Raw genomic sequence first — 16,337 nt, 5'->3', positions numbered from 1 at the left:
GGAAGGTGACTCAACCCCCTCCCTGGGCAGCCTCTGCCAGTGCCCAATGACCCTTTCCGTGAAAAATGTTTTCCTAATGTCCAGCCTAATCCTCCCCTGGCGGAGCTTGAGGCCATTCCCTCTCGTCCTGTCCCCTGACACTTGGGAGAAGAGCCCAGCTCCCTCCTCTCCACAACCTCCTCTCAGGTAGTTGGAGGGAGCAATGAGGTCTCCCCTCAGCCTCCTCTTCTCCAGGCTAAACACCCCCAGCTCTCTCAGCCGTTCCTCATAAGGCCTGTTCTCCAGCCCCATCACCAGCTTCATTGATCTTCTCTGGACTCGCTCCAGAGCCTCAACATCCTTCTTGTGGTGAGGGGCCCAGAACTGAACACAGGATTCGAGGAGCGGTCTCACCAGTGCCGAGTCCAGAGGGAGAAGAACCTCCCTGGACCTGCTGGTCACACCGTTTCTGCCCAGTGGTCCTGCCTGTTCAGATCCCTTTGGAGCCTCCCTACCCTCCAGCAGATCCACACTTCCATCCAGCCTAGTGTCGTCCGCAAACTTGCTAAGGGTGCACTCGATGCCTTCATCCAGGTCATTGATAAAGACATTGAACAGGGCTGGACCCAGCACTGAGCCCTGGGGAACCCCACTTGTCACTGGCCTCCAGCTGGATTTCACACCATTTCCCACCACTCTCTGGGCCCTCCAGCCAACCAGTTTTCCACCCAGGAGAGTGTGTGCCTGTCCAGCCCAGAGGTGACAGTTTCTCAAGCACAATGCTGGGAGAAACTCTCTCAAAGGCTTTGCTGAAGTCCAGGAAGATACATCCACAGCCTTTCCCTCATCCAGCAGCCGAGTCACTTGGTCATAGAAGGTGATCAGGTTAGTTTGGCAAGACCTGCCTTGTGTGAACCCGTGTGGACTGGGCCTGATCACCCGGTTCTCTTGCATGTGCTTCATGATAGCACTCAAGATCACCTGCTCCATGACTTTCCCTGGCACTGAGGTCAGACTGACAGGCCTGGAGTTCCCTGGATCCTCCCTGCGGCCCTTCTTGTAGACGGGCACAACATCAGCCTCCAGTCCAGTGGGACTTCCCCAGTCTTCCAGGACTGTTGGAAGATGATGGAAAGGGCTTTGGCCAGCACATCCCCCAGCTCCTTCAATACACTTGGATGAATCCCACCCGGCCCCATAGACTTGTGGCTGCCTAGTCGGGCTAGCAAGGCTCTGACCACCTCCTCTTGGATCACGGGAGCCTCATTTTGCTCCTCTAGCTCCTGGGTTTGTACACAGACGGAACGACTTTCTTTACAATTAAAGACTGAGGCAAAGAAGGTGTTAAATACCTCAGCCTTTTCCTCATCCCCTGTCACTGTTATTCCTTCTGCATCTAATAGGGACTGTATGGTCTCCCTAGCCCTCCTTTTATTATTTATATATTTATAGAAAGATTTTTTTGTTCTCTTTCACAGACTTTGCCAATCTGATTTCTAGCTGAGCCTTAGCCCTTCTGATTTTTTCTCTACACAATCTCACTTCCCTCCTGTAGTCCACCCTAGAGGCCTGTCCCCTCTTCCAGAGCCCATAGACATTTCTCTTCTTCTTGATATCACTCAAGATCTCTCTGTTCAACCAAGCTGTTTTTTCCCCTGCCGGCTTCTTTTCCGGAACGTGGGGATGGCTTTCTCCTGAGCCGCTAGGATTTCCTTTTGGAAGAGCTCCCAGCCTTCATGGGCTTCCTTGCCCTTAAGTACTTTCTCCCATGACACTTTTGCTTCTCAAACCTTACCCTATGTGATATTGTAATAATTGTAATAAGACTAATAATCCACAATCATGGCCTTGTAATGCCGCTATTGTATAATAAACTGTACTGTAACGATACGGGGTCGTAACGCTTGGACAGCAGGTTCCATTAATTGTTTCACAAAACATGCGTGATTCCAGGAAGGACGTTGGTTGGAAATAACAACTTGTCCACCATTGTCTACCAGCATTTTGTGGACATGTCATTTGAATCTGCTCATCAAACAGCGGCTGCAATTTGTGGCAGGGAGAGACTTTACCCATTCAATTGCTCAGCCACTTTTTCGGTCTGCGCTTTCTGCTCTCTGAATTCAGCTTGCCAAACATCTCTTGCGGCTTGTAACTCCTCTTGGGGCAGTCAAAGCACGTGAAGAGGGGCTACAGCACCTCCCATACGAGGACAGGCTGAGAGAGTTGGGGTTGTTCAGTCTGGAGCAGAGAAGGCTCTGAGGAGATCTTACCGTGACTTGAAAGGGGCCTACAGGAAAGCTGGAGAGGGACTGTTCCTAAAGGCTTGTGGTGATAGGACAAAGAGGAACGGGTATGAACTGGAGAGGGGGTGATTTAGACTAGACATTAGGAAGGATTTCTTCACCGTGACAGTGGTGAGACACTGGAATGGGTTGCCAAGGGTAGTGGTGGCTGCCCCATCCCTGGAGGTCTTCAAGGCCAGGCTGGATGGGGCCTTGGGCTGCCTGATCTAGTGGGATGTCCCTGCCCAGGGCAGGGGAGTGGGACCTGTGTCCCAACCTGACGGGCCTGCGGTGGTCAGGAGATGCATCACAGCTGTCTTGAAGGTATAGATGGACATGCTACTGCCTACCAGGATGAGTTGCCCCTGGATCCCAAGGAAGGCACTTCAGGATCCCCATGACACAAAGGCAACGTGCACAGCTGGGGAGGGGGACAAACTATTCCCGTCGGTTCAACGTGGGAGCGCAGAGAGCTGGGGGAAGCGGTGAAAGCAGAGCCCAGTGCCCCAGTCCTTCTGGAAATGCTCCTCGGCTCTGCGGCAGCTGAGCAGCCAGCACCCTATGCCCACGGCCCCTGGGAGAGTGATGCACAGACACGCAGAGACGCAGCCTTTGTTCAAACACACCATTTATTGGCAACTTTGTACAGGGTAAATAGCCCGGAGGGAATGGATTCCCTCCAAGAGACGGGGACGGTCGCCGTGTAGGGGAAACAGGAGTCTCTGGCACAAGCCTCCTCGCAAGGGGCTCTTCAGCTGCATCGGGACCTACCGCCCCGAGTGCGCTTTTGCTCTGGAGGAGAGGTGTGGCAGCAACTCCCCGAGTGCTCACGTGCAAACCCCAGTCAAGGGTCCTTCCCTCTTCTAAGGGTCATTACTTTGTCTTTCTTTGTCCTCCTCACTTGTCCTTTGGCTCTCTTTGGCCACCTTCCCTTTTTGGAGAAGGACACTTCCAATAGGACAGTTTGTAACTTGGATGGGAAACACAGTTGAGAAAGCCCATCTTCTTCTCCATCTGCTTCTGCCTTTGACAACACCGTTCCTCATGGTTCTTAGCACAGTCTTTCTCCTGTGGTGTGTCAAGTGCCAGTCAGGCGCTTGCTTAAACTCGCAACAATACAATACACCGTCTACCTCTCCACATCACGTGTGAGGATGTCACCTGCTATCAACTGTGAGACCAACAATTAGACTCTGTGCATGGAGACCTCTTTCAACGTCTCCTCACACAGCCTTACGAATTGATATTGCAGCTGTTGGAAATCACGCAACGCCTCGGCATAGGCCGCTAGATCCTGTGTGAGGCGTTGGAAGAGGTTGAGTGGCTCGGCCTTTCTGAAGGACGGCGGCAAGCTTATCTCCTCGGGCACGTTCTCATTGCCAAGGAAGAAGTGTTTGAGGCACTTCTCCTTCAGGCAGCAGTGCATGTATAGCATGATGTCTCGCAGCCGCAGTAGCACATACCTGCTGCGCCAATCTGAGAAGGGGATTGTGGTCAGGAGGTGCATGACAGCTGTCTTGAAGGTATAGGTGGAAAAGCTTGTGCCCGTCAGGACGTGGGCGCAGTAGTGAAGGCATTTGAGGTGGACACGGCCGGGTGGCACCTGCCTGGCCACATACTTGAAGAACTTTGCCTCGGCCACAGCGTAGGTCACTGGCCACGTAGTGCTTGGGGTGGAGGTGTCGTCTGGAGCCTGGCTACTTAGGAAGATGTCCGAGTCTCCGTGCTGCACCCCAAAGATCAACTCAATGAAGAAGGTTCTTCCAGAGGCACTTGTCAGCTCCAGCCTGCAGGACCGGCTGGAGGGCAGAGTCTTCATGTTGTAGCGACACAGCTGAGGCACATCCCTCCAGGCTGACATCGTGAGGTTCTGGAACCAGTGGGCAGTTTTGTGCACATCTAGGTAGCAGCCTGTGCAGAGGGTGTGTAGGAGGCTGGGGTCCTGGTTTTTTGTGATGTCCTTCCGAGAATGGTGGAGGAAGCAGGTCATGTTCTCCTTCATCTGCTGCCCTGTGCAGGTGCACTCCAGCTCCACGTGGATGCGGGGGTCTCCTGCTGGCATCTCCCTTGCGGTGCCAAGCTCCAGGTTGAAGGTGTGGCCGCGAGGTGCCTTCAGGGGCAGGAGCAGCTGGTGGACAGCATCACCATCACAGGGAAACCAGCCTTCGAAGGAAGTGCCCACACTGATGGCTTGTGGCGGCACAGGGTAGAAACTCTCACACAACTGCTTGTGGACGACCGAGAGGAGTTCATCCACCAGATCCTCCACCACCAGGCAACTGTACATCACATACTGCACTGGCCTGCAAGAGCGCCTTTCAGAAATCCCAACCCGATCCCTCTCATCATCAGAACCTTCTCCTTCACTTTCTTCCTCCTCCTCTTCAACCTCCTTCTCTTCCTCCTCCACCTCCTCTTCTTCCTCCTCCTCCTCCTCCACCTTCAACGTTTTGCAGCCAGCCCTTTCCTCAGCGCTGCTGCTGTCTGCCGCACGGCTCCTTTTCCTAAAGCACCAGCAGAGGCCCAAGAGCAGGACCAGGCCTCCAGCAATCACCCAGAGGTGCCACTGCTGCAAGGCAGTAGAGTGCAGTGCTACCCTGGCAACGTCCCACTGCTTCTGTGTCTTCAGCTCCAGGGACCTCTCCTCTACCACCTGCCATAGCCGAGCCGCCTCCTTCTCCAGAAACAGGGCATGCCGTGCCATGCGCTCACGCGTGGCCTCATCCAGATCATCACCAGCCATCGGCAGGCCCGGGATGAGGGATAGGAACACACGGACGAGGAATGCTGTGGCAGCCATGGCCTGCAGGAGGAAGGAGAAGAGGGCTTCAGAGGGGCTGGGCTGGAGGGAGCTGGTGGCAGGGGAGAGGGACCTTTGGGGCAGGCAGGAGTGGGGACGGGGCAGCTGGGAGGCAGCGATGCCTTTGAACCGCTCCCTGCCCAAGGTGCTCCTGCCAGCGTCAGGGGCCTCGGTGCTGGGACAGAGCCGACCCTCCCTGGGACCCACGGTTCGGCCCCAGCCCTCGTCCAGCCCAGCCTCCCGCCACGTGTGCACTCACCACTCTCCCACGCCGCAATGGCCAGGGCTGCCTGTCGGTGCCTTTATAACCTACCCCGTGGTCCCTTGTCCTTTGTGATGTCACAGGCACCGGAGCACACCACGGGAACCGGAGCACACCACGGGAACCGGAGCACACCACGGGCTCACCCCCCAGCCAGCCCCAGCCTTTGCCCCCCCGGCTCAGCGACTTTCACCTGTCCCTTCCCTGCTCCTGCTGGCCACACCATTTCTGACCCACGCCAGGATGCTCTTGCCCGTCTTGGCCACCGGAACCCCTACTGCCTCATGCTCAGCCACTGTTGACCTGCACCACCAGGTGCTTTTCCTCCAGGCAGCTTTCCAGCGGCTCTTTCCCAGCCCTGGAGTGATTCATGGGGCAGTTGTGACTGAAGTGCTGGCCCCGGGATTCTGCCTTTTTGAACCCCATAGAATCGACCTGGGACCATAATCCGTCCTGTCCCCATCCCACTGGAGAGGCTTCTTGCCCTCAAGCACGCCAACATGAATGAGCCAGCAGTGGCCCAGGTGGCCAAGAAGGCCAAAGGCATCTTGGCTCGGATCAGAAACGGCGTGACCAGCGGGTCCAGGGAGGTTCTTCTCCCTCTGGACTCGGCACTGGTGAGACCGCTCCTCGAATCCTGTGTTCAGTTCTGGGCCCCTCACCACAAGAAGGATGTTGAGGCTCTGGAGCGAGTCCAGAGAAGATCAATGAAGCTGGTGAGGGGGCTGGAGAACAGGCCTTATGAGGAGCGGCTGAGAGAGCTGGGGGTGTTTAGCCTGGAGAAGAGGAGGCTGAGGGGAGACCTCATTGCTCTCTATAACTACCTGAGAGGAGGTTGTGGAGAGGAGGGAGCTGGCCTCTTCTCCCAGGTGACAGGGGAGGACGAGGGGGAATGGCCTCAAGCTCCACCAGGGGAGGGTCAGGCTGGAAATTAGGAAAAAATTTTTCACGGAAAGGGTCATTGGGCACTGGCAGAGGCTGCCCAGGGAGGGGGTTGAGCCACCTTCCCTGGAGCTGTTTGAGGGACAGGTGGACGAGGTGCTGAGGGGCATGGTTTAGTGGTTGATAAGAATGGTTGGACTGGATGATCTGGTGGGTCTTTTCCAACCTAGTGATTGTATGATTCTATGATTCTAATTTTGTGTCATCTGCGGAGTTACCTAGGGAGCACTGAATCCCCTCATCCAGATGAACAATAAAGATCTTAAACAAGACTGGCCCCAACACTGAGCCCTGGACAATACCGCTTGTGACCGGCCACCAAAGGATTGAATTCCCTTCCCAACCACACCCTGGGCTCCACCATCCAGTCAGTGTTTTACCCACCTAAGTGCACACCTAAGCCATGAGCTGCCAGTTCCTCTAGGAGAAGGCAGTGGCAAACGGTGTCAAAGGCTTTACTGAAGTGCAGGTAGAAAACATCCACAGCTTCTCCCTCAGGCACCGAGCGGGTCAGCTGGTCATAGAAGGAGATCAGACAGGTCAAGCAGGACAGTCCTTTCATGAACCCGTGCTGGCTGAGCCTAATCCCCTGCTTGTGGTGCACGTGCTTGGTGAGCACAGTCAAGGGGACTGCAGCAGGATGCAGGGTGGCAATCAAAATGTCTGCAGCAAATCAAGTCTCCTGCACACCAGGGCTGACTCTGTCTTCTTCGGATCCCACGTCCAGCTTAGAATCATAGAAGTATCAAATAACCACGTTGGAAGAGACCCACCGGATCATCAAGGCCAACCATTCCTATCAAACACTAACCCATGCCCCTTAGCACCTCATCCACCCGTCCCTTACACACCTCCAGGGAAGGTGACTCAACCCCCTCCCTGGGCAGCCTCTGCCAGGGACCAATGACCCTTTCCGTGAAAAATGTTTTCCTAATGTCCAGCCTAATCCTCCCCTGGCCGAGCTTGAGGCCATTCCCTCTCGTCCTGTCCCCTGACACTTGGGAGAAGAGCCCAGCTCCCTCCTCTCCACAACCTCCTCTCAGGTAGTTGGAGGGAGCAATGAGGTCTCCCCTCAGCCTCCTCTTCTCCAGGCTAAACACCCCCAGCTCTCTCAGCCGTTCCTCATAAGGCCTGTTCTCCATCTCCTTCACCAGCTGATCCAAGCCAAGATGCCTTTGGCCTTCTTGGCCACCTGGGCACACTGCTGGCTCATATTCAGTTGGCTGTCAACCAACACCCCCAGGTCCCTCTCCTCCAGGCAGCTTTCTAGACAGACTTCTCCTAGTCTGTAGCACTGCATAGGGTTGTGCTCCAAGTGCAGGACGTGGCATTTGGCCTTGTTAAACCTCATGCCGTTGCACTCTGCCCAGCGTTCCAGACTGTTCAGATCCCTTTGGAGCCTCCCTACCCTCCAGCAGATCCACACTTCCATCCAGCTTAGTGTCGCCCGCAAACTTGCTAAGGGTGCACTCGATGCCTTCATCCAGGTCATTGATAAAGACATTGAACAGGGCTGGGCCCAGCACTGAGCCCTGGGGAACCCCACTTGTCACTGGCCTCCAGCTGGATTTCACACCATTTCCCACCACTCTCTGGGCCCGGTCAGCCAACCAGTTTTCCACCCAGGAGAGTGTGCGCCTGTCCAGCCCAGAGGTGACAGTTTCTCAAGCACAATGCTGGGAGAAACTCTCTCAAAGGCTTTGCTGAAGCCCAGGAAGATACATCCACAGCCTTTCCCTCGTCCAGCAGCCGAGTCACTTGGTCATAGAAGGTGATCAGGTTAGTTTGGCAAGACCTGCCTTGTGTGAACCCGTGTGGACTGGGCCTGATCACCCGGTTCTCTTGCATGTGCTTCATGATAGCACTCAAGATCACCTGCTCCATGACTTTCCCTGGCACTGAGGTCAGACTGACAGGCCTGGAGTTCCCTGGATCCTCCCTGCGGCCCTTCTTGTAGACGGGCACAACATCAGCCTCCAGTCCAGTGGGACTTCCCCAGTCTTCCAGGACTGTTGGAAGATGATGGAAACTGCTTTGGCCAGCACATCCCCCAGCTCCTTCAATACACTTGGATGAATCCCACCCGGCCCCATAGACTTGTGGCTGCCTAGTCGGGCTAGCAAGGCTCTGACCACCTCCTCTTGGATCACGGGAGCCTCATTTTGCTCCTCTAGCTCCTGGGTTTGTACACAGACGGAACGACTTTCTTTACAATTAAAGACTGAGGCAAAGAAGGTGTTAAATACCTCAGCCTTTTCCTCATCCCCTGTCACTGTTATTCCTTCTGCATCTAATAGGGACTGTATGGTCTCCCTAGCCCTCCTTTTATTATTTATATATTTATAGAAAGATTTTTTTGTTCTCTTTCACAGACTTTGCCAATCTGATTTCTAGTTGAGCCTTAGCCCTTCTGATTTTTTCTCTACACAATCTCACTTCCCTCGTCTTCCATCCAAGAGTGATTGCCAAAACGAAATAAAAATCTGATATGAGTTAACATACAGCAGGGAGAGCTTTCTGCTGCTGCACAAGTTCTCTGCACCCTTTCGAATCAGGTGCTCACCTGCAAAGCCTTCACTGGGCCATTTCCATCTCAGACTCCACCCCTGCATCCCAAGATGCTGTGTGGCACTGAGGCAAGCAGGTCTGAGGTGCACGGAACCACATGTAACCACCCAGGCACAGTGAAATTAGGGTACTTCACCCTGGCTTAATCTTTACCCATTCCATCAGGTGATAGGTCTCATACTCTTTATACAGTCCCATGCAGCGATTTCTAATGTTTACCTATATAAGAAATGCTACCATATAATCACAAGCATCCTCAGTTAGGCTGGACCCAACTATTGCAAGCCTAGCTGTTAGCACTAGATGTTCCAGCTTCCAGGAGCAGCCACTTGGCTCTCACCCAGTTTGAATGCAGCTCCCCAGGAAGACAGCACCCCTGGCCCAGCCTGTGCCAAACACAAGGGCTGCTTGGTAGTCCCACTCTGTGGTTTCTGGAGAAAAGTTAGCAAGGACTGCTAACTAAGGCTGCCAAGCATCACTGCACCTCAACCCTGCCTAGCCCAGCCCCACCTTGCAGCGTAGCACCACGGAGAACCATCCATCTACCACTCTTGAAACCCTCACCTTCCAAGCTCCAAAAGGCATGAGATGGGCCTGTTGGGACTCTTGGCACATGAAGATTTTGATATTCCTCCTGTAGGGACAGGAAAGGCACCTGCTCATTGATTACATGATCTCCTGGGATCTCTTCTGGCCCCATCTTTCCACAATTAATCACCACCGCCTGCTGTCAGGATGGTTTTGTGATGCTGGCAGCTATTTCCCAGCAGCAAGACTGAGGTCAAACACCAGGCAGTTGTTGACACCAATTAGTTCTGGCTTAAATGGCCCAAATTATCTGTTCCTTTTGCAATCTAAGACAACCAATAATAACAACAACATAGCAGCAACTCGAAAGAAATAAACAAACGAAAAACACATCCTCTTAAAACACATTAGCTTCTGTTACTGTCATGGTACCACTGTAAGACCCAGTGCATTCTCTATTCTTATGTTCCAGTGATATCTCATGAGACAGACAACCTACCACACACTGCAGCCACATCAAAAAGTGAAAGGCCACTCACAAGCTTCCAGCACCAGCTCTTCTGGTGTGTTCTTCTTCACCTAGAATTCAATTTGGCTTCCCCATCCTGTGTTTTACCCCTTAACTACAGAGGGTCCATCAGGGGCCCATGGCACTGCTGGGTACATTTGAGTGCATGAAAAACTCCTAAGGGATATTGATTTCTTTGAGTCATTTGCACTCAACTCCACATATCATCTTAGAAATATCTGCTTTTTAAGCTATATGGTAATGCACACTGTGCATCTGAGATTAGAATATGGCCCTGAGGAAAAAAATGCTCTTCTCTCTTTACAGCTGACAATGCATAGCTTATTTTTCTAAGCTCCTCGTTTTCAAGAGATTCAAATCCAGTGTTTGGCAGACACAGTTTCAAGGGAGATCTCCGAAGTTGGTTTGGCTTTGAGCATCACCATTTCTATCTTCAGGGTGCAAGCATTCACTGGGTGACATTGACCTGTGGCTTCTATGTCCAAAGGCAGATTGAGCAGTTCAAAACAAGGTGAAGAAACCTTCAGCCCTCCAACAAGCAGCCTCAGAAGTCTCTGGGGAGATACACTGTGAGAGGATGCTCTTGGAAACCCCAAAAAGATTGCTCTGCTCCTGTGGCTTCCATTTATTGCTTTGAAATAGTCCATCACCCACCACCTCCTGCCACCTTATACCACTAATGTTAGACCTAGCATCCACAGGTCCAAAGGGAGAGACTTAGAATCATAAAATCATTAAGGTTGGAAAAAGATCTCTAAGACCATGAAGTCCAACCATAAACACAACACCAACATGCCCACCAAACCATACCCTGAATGTGCCATGCCCATATATTTTTGAACATGTGCAGGGAAGGAGACTCCACCACTCTCCTAGGCAGCCTGCTCCAACGTTTCACCACTCTTTCAGTAAATAAATCTGTCTTAATATCTAATCTAAACCTGTCCTGGTGCAACTTGAGGCCATATCCTCTTGTCCTATCACTTGTTACTTGGGAGAAGAGACCAACGCTCACCTCTCTACAACCTCTTTTCAGGCAGATGCAATAGGGTCCCCTCTCAGCGTCCTCTTCTCCAGGCTACACAATCCCAGTTCCCTCAGCTGCTCGTCATAAGACTTGTTCTCCAGACTTTCTCTGTAGGTTATTGATCACCTCTTTTGACTATCCACCCCTCCGTCTTTTATTACTAAATAGTTCCATACAATTCCCATCCTTTCTCTTAAACCACAATATACAGATTTTTTTAAAGATTAACAAACCCCCTGAGAGAATGGGGAAATAAAACATCTTTTTTTTTGCTAACCTTATGGAACCCGAAGAACTGGTCTTTCCTGCACAAACAGGTTCCATCTCATGTCAAAATAAAGTATATACATGTCTTCTTCTCCAGCCCAATGAAGAAACGGCGCCTTTAAACTGCATCACTAACATCTCTACACAAATACAACTCCGAAAGTAGAACAAATTGGGCAATAAAAACATGAAATAAAGAAGCTGTTGTAAATGGGCACATCATCAGCACACAGGGAAGCGGACCAAGAGCCCCAAGACTGTGTGGACTTAGACTGCCACGTAGAGTGTGCTTGTAGAGTCTACCATTCTCTTGGCCTGCTCCTGCCCAGCCTCTAGCCTGCAACGATAATGAATTAAGTTCTGCCTGCAGTAGATGTGGCTATTTCATCTTGGCAGCACGAATGTTGCTAAGTGAAAGCACGTCTTTCTGAACTGCCTTGCTCATGGGAACCATTTAATCATTATAGAGCAATTATAGAGGTCTTTATTCAGTTGTTCCTTAAGTCCTCATTCAGGCAAACCTATTTCAATGGGAACTGTGCCTGAAAGGGACTCATCAAAACCTGACCAGGAAATGGCCAGTAAGAGTAACCTATTTCCAAGAGAGAAAAACTCGTGCATTACATCCATAATGGGTAACTTCTTATGAATACACCTATTGAAGTATGTTATATTCATTAAACTCCATTTGGAGAGGAAGGGTAACCTTCCAGTTAACACAATTTCTACGGGCTCATGAGAGCTAGGTTCTGTTCTTGGCTTTGACGTAGACACCCCCTGTGACCATGACCACACCACTTAGTAATTCTACCTTGGATTTAGTGAAATAGGTAATAAATTGGGACAGTAGTAAGCGTCAGTTTAAGTGTATTTGTGGACTGCAGCTCCTAGTTGCCTTCTCTGCAAAACATCAAAGAATAGACCAGCTCTCCTTTTTTTTTTTTTTTAACATGTATTTTTTTTCCGATCACATCTTGAGGCAGGGCTGGTCTTTTCTTCTGTGTACATCATACCATATGTCTTTAATAAGGGCTGTGCTGTAACACAGAGCAGTAATACTAATTGTTATCGATACAAGCAAACAATGCTGTGCTTTTGTGGCAAATGTCCACTAGGAGCTTGACTGAGACCATCAACATTTCATTTGGGACTTAAGCCCCATTTGAACTTGTCTCCCAACGCGAGAGTTTACAAACACAATTTAGTCCCTATTTGAGTAGTGCTTTGAAGATGTAAAGTGCTAAATTGTGTATCTGTGTGTATGAGAGACAGAGACAGAATGTGTAATTTCTTTCTGCATTCAGGGAACACAAGATTTCCTTTTTTTCCCGTCTTTTTGGAAGCAAGTTTACTGCTGAGACTATTAGAGAAAATGCAAATGTGCAGACTGTTTGTTAAGGCTCCAGGAGAGAAAGCCCAGGCAGTTGTTACCATGAGTATTTCTAGGAAAATGGGAAATCTTTGTCTTTAAGTGTATTTATTCGGCTAAAGAAAGTTTGCACATCTTGTGGAGAATGGTTCTGGAGGAAATTAAATTTCAGCTGCACCTCCATATCACTTCTACACCCGCCAGTTCTTTCTACCAGCTAGTGATGTCCTGCACCACGAATGCATTTGCTATGGTCACTAATGCTAGACAAGTGTTATTGTGCAAGCACTATGTTTTTTCTTATATTTATCCAAGAAAAGAAGACAACAGCTCTACTCCTGCACACAACAGATTGCCTGTTGTAGCAGAACCCACCAGGAAAGTTCCTGAAAGCACAGAGAGGAAACATGAGGAAGTTTTGAAGCAGAGTCAAAAAAAAATGAAGTTATATTATATGTCTATATAGGCTGGTGTAGCTGGATCCAAGGTCAACATATCACAAGCCATGTTTGGTCCAGAAGACATGGAGCTATATTAGTGCTTATTAGTGCTTATTAACTTGGACACAGCCTGGTGCTAACGTGTCTATATAGCTTTCAAACTGGTTGTAGCTTCCATCCATCTAGGTTGGAGAAGAGTCATTGGTGTGATCTCTGTGTCCCCATTTTATTGCATTTCTCTCCACACTTGCTTTCAATCTATGAAATCACTGATCTGTAAAAATGCTTCCACCAAAGGACAGTTGGTATCCTGAGGGAGAGGGAGGTTGCAAGGTTTGTGGCCATAGATAGAAGATCGAAGATATGAAGAAGCTGGAGTTTAAAATAAAACAAACTGAAGAGGTAAAAGCTTTATCCTTTTATGTAGTTGGTTGGCAAAAGAGGATGTGAGAATGGAAAATGGGCAAGAGAGACAGAAAAATGAGGGACATACAGACTTTGACAGTGACCTTGGAAACAGAAAACTGAGCAAAGCCAGAGGATGACTGTGCACAACACATCTGTCATGAAAGACAATCTGTGGTCAACTGAACTGCACAGCAAGTTAATGCAACAATCACAAACTGTTCTGATTATGTATACTTCCTAAACTAAATATTTTGACCCCTCTGTTTGAAATAAATGCTTCCATTTCAAAATATACCTAAATTTTATTTAAAAATTTTAATCCTAGGAGTCAAATCCAAAAATAAAATCCTTCAAATGGCACGGTCATATGTTGGCTCAAAGGCATTTAATTCCATTAAAGATGTTTTTCCTACTCATTAGAATATTGAAAACTTTTAAAAGAACTATATGACCCAAAATATTTTTCCCATTTTTCATTTATCATCACTGACACCTCCTGCCTTCAAATCCCTGTTTTCAGAAAGATTTATCATTGATTTTCTTGGAAGGTCAGCCATGAGCCGGTATGTTAGCATTACCGATCTTTTCCTTCCACAAAACATAATCATCTATTATGAATATATTCCCAGCAATTGTTCTATAAGGATTCTGGAGGCCAGAGCCTCAGCAGGCACAAGTCAATGCACTTTTCAACAAGTCACCAACGAATGAGAGTCAATGAACTCTTTTACCGTACCACAATAACTTCAGTAAGGATGAGAGCCGGCCAACTTTCCTTAGACGTTCGCCTTCTAATGATGGGATGCGAGTCAGTAGCAGCAAGAAGGATAAGCAAGTTCCCATACTGCCCCAACACATGAGCATCTCAACAACAAGACGTGAAGGCAGAGACAATGTCACATTATCAAAGCATTGCCAACATATTACAAGTGGAGGGTCAGACAAATAGAAGCGGTTGTAGATTTGGCTCTCCTGAACAGTGATGTGGTTTTTTATGGGTGAGTGGTTTTCGCTTTATTTTTGGTGTTGCATTTTTACATGTCCCAGATATTAGGCATTCACTTCTAGGAAACATCTGATGCTCTTCTAATTTGTGCATAATATTTTCTACATTCCTTGAAAAGGTATGTTACTTACATTTCAACAACACCAGGAAAGCCCAGCTGGAATCAGCATCGTGTCATGTTACACTTCACAGAGTTACCAGAGGTGATCCCTAATTCAAAGTTACAACATACAGGATAAACAGGATTGGAGGAACCACAAGTTAATACAGCCAGCATTAGATTCCAGTGCTATGTTTCATCTGCCTGAGTAGATTGGATATTAGGAAAAATTTATTTACTGACAGAAGGGTGAAGCATTGGAAGAGGCTGCCTAGGGTAGTGGTGGAGTCACCATCCCTGCAGGGGTTAAAATAAAAAGATGTGGCACTTTGGGACATAGTTTAGTGGGCACGGTGGTGTTGGGCTGACAACTGTCCTTGATGATCTTAGAGGTCTTTTCCAACCTTAACGATTCTATGATTCTATAATCACCCCAGTTTCTTCTTAAACCACTGGAGACCTAGTCAATAAAATCAGTTGAGTGCAGGGTGTAATTCAGTTTTTCTTAAAGCAGCTGTTGAAATCTGCTCAGCTGAGTTGTACCCTGAAAGCATCTTTGCTTCCCACCAGAACCACAGGGTGACTATAGCACGGTGGTATATGCATGGTTGGCATATAGACACATATGCTTACTCAGTTGTGTATGTCCCCACTTAATCTACCCCAGCTCTCTTGGCTTTCCATCCAGGCCCACTAAGCTGTGCTGCCATCCTGGCATAGGTAGAAGCAGCCTATTCTTCTATTCTGCAACTTTCTACCATGGTTCAAAACAAAGATCTTCCCCTCTCCAATTACCTTGAAAGTGAGAATAGTCAATGTACATGCAAACCCTTAACAAAAATCCGTAGGACCCGAAAGAAATGCATTGTACTTTTTGTCGTGCTAAGATATCAACTATTTTGCTTTGGTTTGATGTTTACGGCTCATGTGCACACACACTCAGCACCGTGGGGAAAAAAATAATCAAGAAAAAAAAAATGAGAAGCTATCTTCAGTAGCATGATAAGTTATCTTTCCAGTGATATTTTTTTCCCCTATCTGAATTTAAAATGAGTCAGATCTGGATAGAGGAATACCACTTGCTGCTTTATGTGCATACATACTGCTCTGCATGTGCTTCTATACTGGTTTTGTTTATGCATGTGCATTATGACTGTATTAATAATGACTATATTTTGTTGTTCATGAGGTTTTAGTAGATAAAAGGCTGAAAGAGACCTTAGAGCAGCCTTCCAGTACTAAAAGGGGGCTAGAGGAAAGCTGGGGAGGGGCTTTTTATCAGGGAGTGCAGGGAAAGGACGGGGGGGAATGGTTTTAAGCTGAAAGAGGAGAGATTTAGATTAGGTTTCAGGAAGAAATGTTTTCCTGTGTGGGTGGGGAGGCCCTGGCCCAGGTTGCCCAGAGCAGCCGTGGCTGCCCCATCCCTGGAGGGGTTCAAGGCCAGGTTGGATGGGGCTTGGAGCCCCTGATCCAGTGGGGGGTGTCCCTGCCCGTGGCAGTGGTGGAACTGGATAGGCTTTGAGGTCCCTTCCAACCCAAACCATTCTATGGTTCTATGATTCTATGATTCTATGATTCTATTTGATCCCTTTTAAACTACCACAGAAGAAAGACAATCACAACTGGGTATTTACAGCCCAGCATAATATGACAAATATTTTTGGACTACTTTGGTCACTTCGGAGGGACTTGAGAGAGATTACTCTTCACTGCTTGAACCCCATGAGAACTGCTTGATATGATACAAACTTTAGAAGGGGGTTGATGTCTTGGTGTGCAAGACTGAATATCTCTTTTTTCCATCTGATTGATACAAAGAATCCATAC

General features: G+C 49.0%; 1 protein-coding gene across 1 annotated transcript; it reads right to left on the bottom strand.

Moving 5' to 3' along the window:
- Positions 1–3,450: 3,450 nt before the first annotated feature.
- LOC138721384 (inositol 1,4,5-trisphosphate receptor-interacting protein-like 1) lies at positions 3,451–5,064 on the bottom strand. The gene has a single exon (XM_069858418.1). The coding sequence runs from the start codon at positions 5,062–5,064 to the stop codon at positions 3,451–3,453; it is 1,614 nt and encodes a 537-aa protein (XP_069714519.1).
- Positions 5,065–16,337: the final 11,273 nt, after the last annotated feature.

This window comes from Phaenicophaeus curvirostris, chromosome 5 (genome assembly GCF_032191515.1).
Source record: "Phaenicophaeus curvirostris isolate KB17595 chromosome 5, BPBGC_Pcur_1.0, whole genome shotgun sequence".
Classification (NCBI taxonomy): domain Eukaryota; kingdom Metazoa; phylum Chordata; class Aves; order Cuculiformes; family Cuculidae; genus Phaenicophaeus; species Phaenicophaeus curvirostris.
Note: the sequence above shows the minus strand (reverse complement) of the source record. Positions and strands in the feature narration are given on the sequence as shown.

Coding starts and splice junctions, on each gene's coding strand:
- LOC138721384 (XM_069858418.1), bottom strand. CDS start 5,064: ATGGCTGCCACAGCATTCCTCGTCCGTGTGTTCCTATCCCTCATCCCG.